This window comes from Anopheles aquasalis, chromosome 3 (assembly GCF_943734665.1).
Source record: "Anopheles aquasalis chromosome 3, idAnoAquaMG_Q_19, whole genome shotgun sequence".
NCBI lineage: Eukaryota > Metazoa > Arthropoda > Insecta > Diptera > Culicidae > Anopheles > Anopheles aquasalis.
The window spans coordinates 54,431,049-54,445,666 of NC_064878.1; the positions used below are offsets into that span (position 1 = coordinate 54,431,049).

Here is a 14,618-nt window from a genome sequence, read left to right on the forward strand (position 1 = left end):
CCGGCGGGTCGAGAATGTTACCAGTAAACCCATCCACCAAACCGGTCCCGCCCGCCATAGTTCCGCTGCTGCTGCCGTTCCGTCACAGCGACCGCGGCACCGTGGTCAGCAGCATCGGCATCATCACCATCGTTCGAAAAGTGCCCATCACCACCGTGGGGCCTCTAGTCGTGAGCCAAGCCGGTGCAAGTCTTCCTCAGCTTCCTACGCGGAAGGTGATGAAGAAGAGGAAGAGGTGGAGGAGGAGGAGGAGGAGGAGGAGCGCGCGGGAGCAGCACAACGTCGCACCGACGATGACTACGATGACAATACGGAAGGCCCCCGGGAGAAGGATAAGCGAAACGGTCGAATGGCTGGTCCCCGCAAGTCGTACGGTGCGGACGATGAAGATGAAGGCGACGACGATGATGAGGAGGGCGGGATGAGTAAGGGAGTGGACGAGGATCGTGACATTGCGTCCGGTACGGCCGCCAGCGGCAGTGATATCGATGCCCTCGATGATCAGGCAACTGGCGGCGCTGGTGCAACTGGCAGTGCCATAAGCGGCGGCAGTGGCCGTTCCGGTCATACGAAACATCACGGTTCCCGCGGAAGAGCCGTTCGAGGTCAGGGCCGGCGGTGTGCTGATTGCGAACGGCACCGTGCCGAACAGCTCACCCGGGAGACGGACTACGTGAAAATGAAGCTCAACATCAAATACCTGCACAAGGTTAGTTTGCTATCGATTATGCGGCTCTAGTAGCCATTGCTTTTCGCCATACTAGCGTATGTCCGTTTGAAGGTCATAGCCTTCCACGTTTGCTCAATACCACGTCTTGTTCCTTTTTTTTTTGTTTTATAATCCCCGTCGCCTTACGTCGACTCCTTGAAACTGGGCGGAGTGCGCACCAACCCCCAGGAGCTACAGAATGAGAAGGAGAAGAGTGCACTGTTGGCGCGCCAGCTGGAGGAGAAGCTGTCGTACGAAATCATGAAGCGTAATGCGGCCGAAAACCTGGAAATACTGAGCCTCAACCGGCAGGTCGAGGATATGGCGCGGGAACTGCAACGCCAGGCGGACGACCAGAGACGCTCGGTGGAGCAGGAGGTCCGCAAGCAAGGTAGGAGAAAGTGAGCGGAACCGTCTTCCCCTCTCCACCGTCGTCGTCGGCGGTGCTGGCGAGCTGTTGAAAGTGTTGTTACCTAGGTTGCTAGAGGTTGCTAGAATACTCATCACACTCATGAGATGTTGGCACGTGTGTTGTATGGCTATGACTGTTTTTTTTTGTTTTGCCTTTTGCTTTGTCCGAACCGAACTCCGACGCAACTGCAGCGTGGTGTGACGTGCACCCGTCTACTCTTCACTTTTCCAGGTGAGCTCGAGGGTCAAATACGCAAGGAGAAGGACACGAATGGTGCACTGTTCGAGGAGTGTGAGCGTCTGAAGAAGAGCATCGAAAAGCTGAAGGAAAGTATGTCGGAGGTGGAGGTAAGGTCAGGCCTATGCGCTCTAACGCTCTCTTCACGGTCGCTCGCCCTTTCTCACTGTTCACTGTACCGTGCCATACCCGATAGATCGAGCGCGACTTTCTGATGCGCCAGCAGGACAACTTCACCAAGATCGTCGACGAGAACAAGCTGCTCAAGTACCAGCTGGACGAGCTGCGACGCCACAACCAGCAGCTGCTCGAGCAGCTCGATGCGCTAAAGGCGGAGGAAGCCGTCACGAAGGACTCGCAGCGAGAGCTGCTGGAGAAGCTGAAGACACTGCAGCAGGACAACGATACGCTGTCGGTGATGCTGGAGGGTTTGCGCACCGAGAACGAGGTGCTCACCGAGGAGAAGACGCAGCTCGAGCAAAGTCTGAAAAGCTTGGAAGGTTAGCAAACGAAATGTGCTGATTGTGAACAGTGTCGTTCTAATGATTGTCTCTCGCTTTCTCTTTTTTTTTTTTGTCAGCTTCACCTATCCGGGAACTGGTAGCCGTGTCACCGCTGGCCTCTCCGGTAGGTTAGCCCGTGTGCTTGTGAACGGAGATTACGATCCGGGCGCCGTACAGGGCGAGATTCTTATTCCGCCATAGATAGATACTATACTAACCAGAGAACCAGTGTGTGATAATAGAGCAATTGTCCAACCAAGCGACTAACAGGCGACGTTTCCGCCTTTCTGCACTGTGGTCGTTCGCTTCTTTCTCTTACTAACAACCGAAAGCCCTTCCTCGCGCTCTCTTTGTGTCTATCTTTGGCTGCCACCAAATTGTATAATACGCAATAACCGGTAATCGGTAAACAAACGGTCTTGCACTTGAGCTCCTAAATGTCCTTTCCGCCACAGCAGAAACCATTGATGACAGCGGTTGCGATTCAGACTGATGGGCCATCAACCGGCCAGGTCGTTGCTGAAGAGAGCACATCCAAAGAGTGCCCAAAAGAACCAAAAACAGCTGTGCTAAGTAACGACGGCCCTGCTTCGAATGTTGGGCTCGCAAAGGACGAAGAAGCCGCACCACAATCCCCACCACAACGGTCCTCTACAAAGTCACCAAGAACAAGTCACCGGGATCCTTTGGTGAAGCCCGGAAACGCCTCACGATTGCTACAGCATGCCAGCGTTAGCCAGATGTTACCGAGGCTCTCCTACATCATGAACAATCAGATCGAGGAACCGACGAGACCGAGCAACATGGAGATACTGCTGACAAACAGCTACCCAACGGAGCTGCAGGTGAGCGAGAGAGTGAGTGTAGATTCAACGAATTGAATTCCTTATACCGCACCTTCTTGCCCTTCCCTCTCAGAAATCATTCGCCAGCAATGAGCGGTTCCGTGTGCTGCAAAAGACGATGCGCAAGCGGGAATCGGAACGATCGGAACGGCATATCGAAGCGGCGTCCGTTGATAGCCAATCGGAACGGAGGAAGATCTCGTTTCTGGACACCCCGCCCGAAACGGTGGAGGAAAACTATGCACGCCTGTTCGATATCGGTCGCACCGCCACGGTTTGGCACACGATCGCAAACCCACTATCAAGCGGCAGCTCACCAGCAACCGAATCGCGTAGTACGAATGACCGCAGTGAAAATGATGTTACTGCGTTAACGATCGAAGTACACTCGTTGCGTTGGCACGAATCGGCCTACGAACTACTTCAGGGCGACGGTTCATCCTCGTACTACGTCGAGTTCACCTGTCTCGATCTGCACGGCCATCATCTGGAAACACCGGGCTCGGTTCCACTCCTCACGGAGACGGGCGAGTTTCGAACGGAGCACACGTTCCACTTCCGCGTTCCGATCCCTCTCGACGAACGGCAGCACGCGGAACGACGCGAACGGTTGCGGACAATGCTCAGTGGATCTGTGGAGGGTCAAGATGCGATCCGGTTTGTGGTGGTGAATGATCGCGATGACGCCAGCGGCCAACCGGGGGTACCACGCATCGGAGGAGACGATGTGGGTTACGCGTCGTTCCGATTGAGAAGCGTACTGCTCGAGGCACCTCCACAAGCCGAACAGCTGATCGTACACGCGGCGATCTATGACTTTCGCCGGGATCACGATGAACTCGGTGTGCTTACGGTGAAGGTGGACAACGTGAAGCTGCTGCGCGCACTGGCAGCGCTCGATTGACGGGTTCTTGAGGGATTTGTGTTAAAGAAGTTGTTGGATTTTTTTTTTGTTCTTTTAATGGAAAATAGTTCTCGAAGAATCGAATGCGCTAGTCAACGAATGAAAATATGGTAAATTATGTTTCAAGACTGGATTTGGATAAGTGGTTTTCTGTATGATACCTCAATGATTAAATTGTTTGTTTTCCGAACGTAAGTAAGAAAATATGGTAAGTGTATTGATTAAATATGTTAAAATGTAGTTTAACTGGCCATAGGTGTTTAATTATACCCCATAGGACCATGGGACCCACCAACTTCTACAAACTGTTCAAACTAACGATGGAGAGAGGTTATTAACGATTGATTCGCTTCTATAATCTAGCTTTTAATAATACGGTTTAATTTTGGATTTTAAAATTTGATTCCAATGAACGTAACGTAACCACACGTTTAAATTGAAGCACTTTTATGAACTGTGAAGTTGATGGATGCGTTAATCGTAAAGAAAATGTAAATCAATATGAAAAGCGACCGCGCGTGGAAACGCCAACCAACCACGCATTCCGATAAAGCGGTATATATCACTCGCACTCGCGCGCAACTGACCTCTCTGTCTCTCTGTGTGCCATGCGAGCACCAACAAATCATAGCAACCACCGACGGCGGCACAAATGACACCCTCTATTCCCCCAATCCCATCACTAAACCACCACAGTCCAATCGCACTTCGCGTTAGTGTGTTAAAACATCGCAACATCTTCCGGCCATCAACGCGTCGCCTTGATCATCCTCGTCGTCCGCATGATCGTTAGATGATCAACAAGTGAACGTTTTAATTAAAAATATATACACAAACAACTCTTCTCGCTACCGGGAGACACAACCACCATTACACTGAACCGCCAAACTCACAAGCAGGTCACTAACCATCAAGCGCAGCAAGTAAGCGGGCAGACAGGCTATGCGCACACCAGTGAGGTTGGTTTCGGTTTTTTGGTTGTTTTTTTTCTCCCATCCTCTACTGAAGCGACTACTGTGTTCACGCGAAGTGAGCTCGCAATGCTTGAGACGGCGTGACGTGAGTGTGAGAGAGAAAGAGAGAGAGAAGTGAGCGATGAAGAATGGAGGCGCCAGTATTTTGTACAAAATAAAAAAAAAACAAAACGAGCGCGATCGCGATCGCGTTAATGAAACCATTGCCAAAGCGCCATCGAATCCGTTCGTCCGTGTACTTGTGTATATGTGTTTATGCTATGTATTTGTCAATTTGCGATGCTGCGGCCAATAGCACCGTGATAGTAGGGACTGCGCCTATCAGTCTCACGTCTTATCCACTAAAAGTGGTTCAATTTAAACGTGTGGCGTCTTACGCTAATTCGAATTAAAGTTAATAATAAAAATTACACAACATTGTTAAAGGTGTTTGATTTTTTTTTTTAATTTTGTTCATCTAATAATATTTATTTTCAAAACCAACAAACCATCGCTGATCATTGCTTTTTTCAACTTTTAATCAGTTTTACAAATTCCGTATCGAAAGTACTGCTCATCTTTTGAAACAAATCCAGTCAATGAACCCATTTTTCAAAATTTTAATAAAGAATAAGGTGCTGAGCAGCAATTTTTTTACGCTACATTGTAGCAACCCACTAAAAACAGGCTACGAGAACGTCTTCAGGGAAAGAGGAGAAAGTCCTTCCGGAGCCATTCGATGGGGTAACGTCAGCGGTAATCGAACTTGACGCGCCAACGCACTGAGAGCATCAGAAGTGGATCATGATCACATGAGGTTAGTAGCAAAGTGCCGAAGAAAGGAATTAAAACGAACTCAGGCCACCACCAGCACAGCCCCGCGATCACACACCCATTTGCCCACACACTATTGGGACAAACATATGTGACCGCCAATACGATCGCACTCGATGGCCTATCCCACAAAACGGTGGTGCGTGGCGGAGGAGCGAAGCGAGGACGAGTTTCCTTCTCATGTCTCTCTCTCTCTCTCTCTCATGTATCGGAACAGCCGATCATTGTCGAGGACACTCGTTCGTTCGCACGCGGCGGAAACGAGTGCACGAACGTGCGAGCGAACGGCCGCGAAAGCCACGATCGTCGCGAAGCCAGCCAGCGAACGAGACCCAAAACCAGAAGACCAGTACCGCACCCGGGGTCCCACATCGGTTTCAGCGAATCAGTTTCAGCCGAGCTTTCGAACGGAAAAGTGAGTTATCCCTTTGGTGTAGAGTCGAACCCAGAGACCCAGAGTGCAGGTGGTGTAGTGACCGTGGCGCAGAGCTTGTGACCGACCGGAGCGAGTCGATCGATCTGCAATCTGTCAAAAGTGACATCGTAGTAGCTGCTGGATGGATTGTGTCCCCTTAATTTGTAGCTCCCTAGCTACTACATAATGCTTTTACACATTGATTGATCCTTCGTGGACTTTGTTACGTCCTAAGGGACCTCTTTTTTCCCTGCCGGTGCTATCAGTGATACTGGGCTGCTCTCCTGGGAACAAAGCGAGCCTCCTGGAGCAGCACAAGTCGCGCAAAAGCAAACGAAATAATGCAAGTGGTTGCGATCAGCGAGTGATTAAGTAATCGTGGAACCGTGGAATCCGTCAAATGTCGAATTCGCCTGGCTTACAGAGCCCCGCATTACATAAGTGCAAAAGATTGACGGTGATCACATAATGTGCGCCGAGTGCGCGACGAATCGCGGAAATCTCCGATCCGATGATCGGCGATCACCGTCGATTCGATAACCGATCCGACGGTGTTGTGCGTGTGCCTGCGTGTGTGCTCAACCGAATCGTATCAAAAAGCTACGAAGACGACGTCGTGTGTGTCTCCGCAGTGCAATGAGTTGCCAGGATGTGAAGAAGCCTTAAACAAATGAAACAAATGAAAAAAGAAAAAGAAAATAGAAACGAATTGTCTCCGATCACGCGCGAGACGCCGCGTTAACGCCGTCGGTGTTTGTCGCCCTCTCTCGCTCTCTCTTTCTCTCTCCTTTCACTACCCCAATCCTCATTCTGCCCAGAGTTAACCACCCGAAATAGTAATCAAACGAGTCTGCCCCAGCCCAGCGATTCGAGATTTGTTTTGTGCGAATACGAGCAGAGGCGATGAGCGCCAGAGAACTGACATCGATAGTCAGTCAGTTCAGTTGACGGAAGCGTCATGCCGTATCGCGTCTCACCGTACCGTATCCTGCCTCCTGGGTGCGTGTCATAAAATCTCCACCCAAAAAAAAAAAAACGAGACCCATTCGCGACGACGGTGGACGCTTCATGAACTTTGGCTGGCTGGTAACGAGGCGAAACGCGAGTGTCAGAGCCAGTCATGCCGGTCTGCGTGATAAGACACTCCTTAGACTCCTTGGTGCACCTGGCACAAACCTGCCTGGTGCCGAAGAAACCGAACACCTCGCTGCCGATCGACGATGGTACGCGATGTGAACGCTCGACTGACGGTGCAGGTGGTCGTACCGGTTGCAACCCGGTAGCAACCGGTCTCTGCTGCTGCTGCTGCCGCTAGTGCTGCGAGAAGCCACGAGAAGCACACCAAGCAGTACACGCAGCTGCAGAGAGAAGGAAGGTTTTCGATTATCGTGATTACGCACACAGGCAGCGAGATTCAGACACAGAGAGAGACAAAGCACCGAACAACCAACCGACCGACCGGCCAACCGGATGGTTGTGCCAACAATTTATAGAATCTAGAACATGGTATTTTAATTTAAATTGAAATTCACACAAGCGCCCACCGGTGGCTGGCTGGTTGGCTTAGCGCGATGCGCGCCATTGGCGACAATGTCGTCGCTTACACCGCATGGTGCCTCCTAATCGTTCAGGCGAGAGTGATAAAAGCGAATCGTGTTTGGGGCTAGGAAGTGCGAAAAAACACAGCACCACCCAGCAGCAAGCGTTGCGTGTGTCGTTCACCGTACTCACAGCAGTTCACGTTCAATCTGCTGGGAATGAGAGCGGGGAATCGGGGGGGGGGGGGAGGAAGCGCTAATTTATAATTAGCGCACATACAGGGCGACCGAGCGAACGAACGAACGAGCGGACCTAAACGCGTCGATTTCGATTCCGACGCGCCGCTCCTATGGTTTGGTGATCTTGATCGAGATCCTGATCCTCGCGAACACAGTGTTTTGATACCGCAAAAAACCGAATCGCAAAGTAGACTGTGGAAGAAGCGACAGAGCCAGGGGACGGCGGGGGTTTCTCGAAACTCTTGAACCCCGAAATTCATTCACCAAACATTAAACGAACCGACCGTGTCACCACAGCACATCGGATTGGCTTGATTTTATAATCCCCGATGTGCCTACTGAGCTCGTTTATTATGACTGCTGTCAGCAATGCGGGCTAATCCTTGGCGCTTTGCAAGGGACATCGGCTGGTTTGGCATCGGCATCGGGCGCCAGGATCATCCATCCTCCATCTCCATTTCCAGCGTCGTCGTTGGCAGTCAATTATTGGCATCGCCATGGCAGCAGCTGTCAGTTGCGCTTGCTCCCCCCCAGAGAAAGGGATCAATGGATGCCATGAGCGCGCTTTTGTCGGTCTTTCCGCGCGCAGGCTGCTGGGCTCGCTTCCAACAGCTCTCAGGCAGGCAGGCAAGCTTGGCAATCACGGCATTTCGCCATTACTACCCCTTTTAGACACAGACACAGACGATGCGCACGAGCAAGCAACAAGTGCAACAAGTTAAACCCACCGAGCGGGCCACTAGTTGGCATTGGCAGTGGCAGATTTACGAAATCCTCCTCCTTTTTTGCTGTTTTAATTTCTCTTATTTTGCCACCTTCCACGACGTGTGTTACGACGCCACGAAGCTGGATGTGTCAAATGTGTCGTTCCTTCTTTCCTTGCGTAGCCCCGCAGAGGGGTCGCTACATTCCCGGCTAGATTGCTTGGCCTACTACAACCGCTCCGTGTGCTTCATTGAGTCATCGACATTCACACCGCCCATCCTCTGCTTGCTGCGATGATTTATAACTTTCTCTGTGGCTAGCGACGTCTACCGGACGGTGAGCAGAGCGTTACTCATCGCAGAGCTCATCCTCTTCTCATACCGAGCGGTTCTCACGGCTTACTAGTTCCATGGGAGGTGCCCTAGTGCCTAGTGCTCTCTCGTCCTCGCCGAAGACCTCCTCTATTTCACTTCACACCTCGCGTATTGACCCACGGTTTCTCGGCACCGCGGGACTCATCTTGATCTTGAAATTTATTAATACCTTGCTCACCTTGCGCCTGGGCGGGCGGCAACGGTTGGATAAACATGGAAATGAGCAATTCACGGAGCACGGCACCGGATCCACCGTAACGGATGCTTTATTTACGAGCGCCGTGCGATGGAATTTACGGTGATGTGGCGGCTCCTCATATGTGTGTAGGTTTGGCGGTGCGTGGGCCAGACTAAGCGAGAGGATTAGGGGGTGTGACTCACAATGTTTGATACAACCGGACCAGGTGCTCGGCCGAGGCGAACGAACTCAGCAAAGCGCCCGCAACAATCTCACCTGTTCGTGCACGGACGCACGCACGGAAATTTGGATCAATCGCAACCGCCGTGGCAATCGTCGCCGCACCGCCACAGGCCCACCGGTTTGACCCTGATCAATCATGACCCCGATTGCGTGACGCCCGATTGCATTTGCGTTGGCAAGGCGCAACCGAATGTGAAAGTTATTTCACTTCGAGCACTCGCCTTGTGCCGGATTCTGATAGAGGTGGCCGGCCGTCACCGTTACAGGCGCAACATTGCGAAACACTAGTGGCAACGGCATTAGCAGCAGCAGTGCTTGTGCCTTGTCGCTGGCTAATTGATCGCATGACAATCCACTGATAGGGGGGAGGGGGGGGGGGGCATTGCATTCGACGGAATCGGAAACTAAATTTAGCCAAACGCCAACGAACGACCAACGAGACCAGCGGCCCAGCGGAGATTGTGGCTTACACGTCGACACGTCCATCATCCCAGAGCCCAGGGGTTAGAGGTCTAATGGCTTTTTATGAGCTACTGATGCTGCTGTTGCTGCTGGTGCTAGTGCTGTTTGTTCGCTCGTTCGTTCAAGTTTATGCAATCGTCAATCGGAGACAATGAAACGGCACCGTAATCTTGTTTTTGGGGACGACAAATCATGCAAAGCGAACCACTAGTGGCCCGGGATCTGCTAAAGCAACGCTTTCGATCGATTTACTTCACAGAAGATCCGCCGGACATTGCTTCTGGCGCAGCAAAACAACAAATCATCGGTCCGATCCCTTAAATTCCCACATCGGCTTCGGTGAGCTTCCCCGCCTTCCCCACAATACACAGCGGCATTGCCCTTCCTCGCCCTAACCTCAATTTCATTCATTTTCATTGTTTTGGGAACACGATCCCCGATCACATTTTCCCTTCCTGGAGTTCATCTTATAACGAAAGTGCCTTAGAAGCAGTGTGAGTGTTTAATAGAGAGAGTGAAATTAGAGCGATAGAAAGTGCGTACATACATGTGTGCTGGTGTGTGAACAGTGTGCAGTGCAGTGTGATCCTCGATCGCCAAGGGTCGTTACTGGGCGATCGCAGAAGCTCGAGCAAAACCAATTCTGCGTCCAATTCAGAGTGTCGATCGTTCTGTTGCTGCGTTCCACGAGTTTGCTTTTTGTGCTTTTTTCAAATATTAGTTTTAGTGTTTTGCTTTGGTTCTTCTATTATTATTATTATCATTAAAACAAATCGACTACGAACGCTTCGGTGTCTGGGTGTTTGGCCCATACCCCACATCCCTCCTCATCCCTTCCCCCCCACCCCTTTTTTTTTGCTTCCTAATATCCTTCAAAACCTCAGAAAGCTAGTGTTTCACGCGTAGAAGTGCTTGTGCTTGTCGTGCGCGTAGTAGTTGTTTGCTTTCGCGCATTCGCAATTGGAGTGTCTGTGCTGATCCCGTGGGAGTCCCGTTTCCACTCATCGCATCTCCTCGCCGCACCCCACCCCTAGCGATCCTCGTCGCCCGCGTCGCGTCAAAATGACGCTAAAAGATGAGATCCTGACTGCCGATGTCAAACCTGGTAACGTTACAAACCAATGGGCGTCCCACGCCTCGTCTCTGTTGGTGTGTAACTCCGTGTGTCCTCTTCGCATGTATGTTGTGGCTAAACGCGGCGCCAGAAACCCGTGTTCGTCACTTTAGCAGCTCATCACGTGTCATCACATTCGGATTCGGCCGGTAACCAAGCCGGTGGTCCCCCGTGTTTGAAGGTCGGGGCGTGCGATGCGACGTGAAAGCAGAGAATGCATGACAAGTCAAGGTTAGGGGGGGGGGGGGAGGAAATCTTGGGATGCGGTTTACAATCGATATTGATTGACATTGCGACACTGGCCGCCATAATGGTCGTCTGTGTTTGAAGAAACATCACCGCTACTGGTGCTGTTGTTATTGTGCTCTGTGTGTCCGTGTGCACGGTGTAAATGGTCACGATTATTCGGGATCCGGCTGAGCCGTCAAGTACTCTGGTCTGCACATCAAGCAGCACGGGAAAGGGGGACAGATTTATACGCCCGTGGCCCGTAGAATAATTAAAACAAGTGCCAGAGCGTGATTTATGGCGTTTTTATTTGCCATTGCCGCTTGCACTATGGCTACGCTGATGATCGTGAACGTGTGTTGTGAAATGGTGGTTTTTGGCGCCCCCTGACTGGGGAGTGCGCCTCACGCAACAGTCGGTCTGCCGCCAGTGGCAATCACCGCCGCTTGCATAAATAGAACTCTTGTTCGTCCTGGTGCACCTAGACATAAGACCTGAGGCAGGGCACGGCAGTGCGTTAATTGCGCTGATTGATTGTTTGGTTACGATTGAGCGCCAACTGAATGCACGGCTCGGCGTCATCGTTTCGTTGCAACCACCATTTGGAACCGCAATCCGATGCAAACGGTCACTTGGATATCGTGGCTTGGTCGATGCCAAACGAAACAACAGCTTTGATTGTGGATCAAGTAGGCACTGGGGAGGGCGCAGCAAAAACCAAGAAACACGCAAAAATCAACAAAAATCAACAAAAAAAAACATCAAGTACCAGGCGTCTCCATCGATCATCCACGAGGGGGGGGGGTTTATTGTGTGTTCCTGTATGTTTCTGTCCGTGTGTATTTAACCCATAAACGATCCGCTGGCATGTGAACGGTCATTTGCACATCATAATACACTCATTTGCGGGTTTTGGTGGCAGATCAGCCAGCCAGCCAGCGCGCCACTCGGCCAAAAATATCATTTACATTCAACCGCCACTTACACAGCACCGCACAACAGACCGCTAGCTGCGAAAGGGCGCACCGTTCGCCACTCCTTTCACTTAAATCATCTTCTGTTTGTGATTAAAATTCCATTCCCGAGGATTCGACGGTTTTTGTTGGACAGACAGTCCACGGTCCGTTCCGTGAAGTAGGCGTCCGGCCGGCCGGCTCGTCCGAAGTGGATCGTAAACGTTTTATGATCCATAACGGCTTCCCTAGTGTCCGCCGGGGGCTGCTGGCGCGCACCGTGTTTACTGGTAACCGATCGACTTCCTTCCTTATGGTTACGTGCCGGGTTTATGTGTTGCTCTAAAACTTTAAAAAAAACCCAAAAAAAAAACATTTAACGATTTGGCAGCGAAGTGAACATTTCGACGTGGTGTGATGATGTTTCTTGGAAAGTGTTCTTGGCGGGGTCTTTGCAGCAGGATTTCCGTGATGCTCGCGGACGCAACTGTGAATCGATTTCGATCATCTTGTAACTAATGTGCCAACTTGTTTCGCGCCGATTCGCAACGTCGCCGTAGCAGTGTCGTATCATGTGTCGTTAATGTAGCTAAGATTTATGTTGATTTTACGTCCCCCCCTCCCTCACCCTTACACACAGTAACAGCAAAAACAAATTCGTGTTCCGTGTTCCGTGTGTGTCCCGTGCTGATCGCTTGCTGATCGCGTCTGATCTCCATCGTCGCCAACAGACTTCGGTGTGTCGTATAGCAAGGAAGACATCCTTCTGCCATCGAAGCGCGAGCAGCCAGCCACCGCCACCCCACAGCCCGCTGCTGGCGCCCGTCCAGAGCGGCTGGCGTCCCGACCGATCTACCACTATCGTCCATGCAACGCGTCACCGTCTGGACAGCGCTACTCCAACGATCCCAACGAATCCGACGACGATAATCCTAGCGAGGGATTTAAGGTAAGGTTTGATTTACGTTCTTCACGGTTAAAAATGCAATGGTGCCTAAATGATTGAAATTCCGATACCGATACCCCCCCGGGCGGTGGGGGAGCGATTTGTAATTTGATATGTCCACCGACTTCTCGGAAAGCTTAGATCGCCAACCTTCAAAAGTGACACCGCGTCCGCGTCCAACAAGAGCGAGTGAGAGGTTTCATATAAAACGCAGATCGTAATTAAACGATTTAAACACATTCCTAGCCACTTCCGGCGTTTCCGCTCGACGCCCACCTTCACTCGGGCACCGTAGATCGCGCCCACCATTCGCCCGCGGTGATGAAGGTGGCTGTTTTTAAAAATAAATTATCTCGCTTCAGCTTCAGGGCAGGGGGAAAGAGAAGTGCCAATGGCAAGGGGATGGGGGGAAAAACTGGGCCACGGTACGCGACGTGCGCGACGCTGAAATCGCGCCGGCGCACGCACGATCGACGAAGCGCACTCTGGTGGAGATTCCATGAGCTTTTACTACTTCGGATGTTCCTCTGGAAAGGATTAGAAGTGATTTCGAGTATATGATGATGTTTATTGCACAGAATTAATAGTTGCACCGCAGTGTACAAACTCGGTCCCTGCAGCTCGTATCCGTGTAGCTCGACCCAAAACTGCGTTCGAAAAAGCAAGAAAGATTCCCAGCTTGCTTTGATTTGTAAGGCGCGTCTCTATGCAACGCGCAAGTTAAGCTGAGACTCTAGGAAAACGCAAAAGAACATCGTGGCCAAGGCTGCCACAAGCTTACCGGCGGGTAGCGCCATCTGCTGCTAAGCGAACGAAGCTGTAGCATAGAGTGTGCTCCTCCTTTTCCTCCTTTACTACCGCCACCACTGTACCGATGCGATGCGATGGTTGAGGTCCACTTGAACGACGAACTACGATTGGCATCCTCCAAAGTGACGAGAATGCTCATCCTCCGGAACGGCGTTAATCGTCCACGGCTCGTTGAACTTTGCACGACTGGCGGCCACTATTTAGAGTGAGGTGTGCGGTGCGATGATTTAACGAAGTGTATGTGAACTGGCCTGCGCGTCATGGGGTGGGGCACGGTGACGAGAAAGCCTGCAACTGCAATCGCATCACTTTGCCGTGTCATGATTAAGATGTCCGCTTCGGTTCGCATTCGGGTGGCGGTCTAGATACCACTCGATGGTTGACGGTGAGCGGATTATGCGTATTAACGAGGAACATGCACTTGGCTGGGGTTTCGGGCAAGGGTTCGATGCAGTTCTTTTAGTTGTTGTAGCGCTGATCGTACGTGCGCTGTCAGGGAGAAGTGATTAATCCGATCTGTAGTTCACGATCGTCGATTTAGGCTTCATTTGATTTATATCTTTATTCTCCGTAAAGGGATTCTTTCATAACCACCTTTCGACGAAGCATTTTGTTGTAGATCAGATGGATTTATGCGATGGCGCATGCCTTCAAATGCTACTTGACCTATCAAGGGGGTTGCATCTCCCAATCTCGGCCAACAGTGCGAGAATAAAACAACAAAACTTGGCACAAAAATTGAAGGCTGAGATTTCACTTCCCCTGCCTGTCGGAGTAGCGGGGCCAAAAGCAACAACAGATGAGCTCGGGATGATGGGTTTCTGTCAGAAAATTCTGCTGCTGCCCCTTCTTCTGGCAAACGGGCAACGTTCTTTCGCTAGCTCATCTTTCAGGGCGGTTCATGCATGCCAGATGTGTAATCCTATATCCACGGCGTTCGTCGTCACGGGGAGTCGCACAATGTTTCGTTAGTTGTCACGAAGCCAAGGCGCTAAAAATTCGCAAAAAACCGAAA

At 51.2% G+C, this 14,618-nt stretch overlaps 2 protein-coding genes across 6 annotated transcripts in view; both read left to right on the forward strand.

Annotated features, from left to right (window-relative positions):
- LOC126576791 (uncharacterized) overlaps positions 1–3,610 on the forward strand; it is a 4,271-nt gene extending 661 nt beyond the window's left edge. Inside the window, exons 2-9 of the mRNA XM_050238095.1 lie at positions 1–215; positions 318–709; positions 899–1,100; positions 1,353–1,468; positions 1,555–1,858; positions 1,939–1,985; positions 2,317–2,706; positions 2,780–3,610. The exon at positions 1–215 is cut by the window's left edge and continues 81 nt beyond it. Coding sequence (XP_050094052.1) covers positions 1–215; positions 318–709; positions 899–1,100; positions 1,353–1,468; positions 1,555–1,858; positions 1,939–1,985; positions 2,317–2,706; positions 2,780–3,610 — 2,497 coding nt within the window. The remainder of the gene's footprint in view (positions 216–317; positions 710–898; positions 1,101–1,352; positions 1,469–1,554; positions 1,859–1,938; positions 1,986–2,316; positions 2,707–2,779) is intronic.
- A 2,158-nt stretch (positions 3,611–5,768) lies between these two features.
- LOC126577445 (obscurin) overlaps positions 5,769–14,618 on the forward strand; it is a 58,075-nt gene continuing 49,225 nt past the window's right edge. For 4 of the 5 annotated variants that reach the window (XM_050239077.1, XM_050239069.1, XM_050239071.1 and 1 more), the window contains exons 1-3: positions 5,806–5,861; positions 10,437–10,657; positions 12,579–12,796. In XM_050239077.1, the coding sequence (XP_050095034.1) occupies positions 10,615–10,657; positions 12,579–12,796 (261 nt within the window). In that variant the 5' untranslated portion in view covers positions 5,806–5,861; positions 10,437–10,614. Of the gene's footprint in view, positions 5,862–10,436; positions 10,658–12,578; positions 12,797–14,618 lie in introns of all 5 variants that reach the window. The other variant, XM_050239070.1, reaches the window with a different exon arrangement.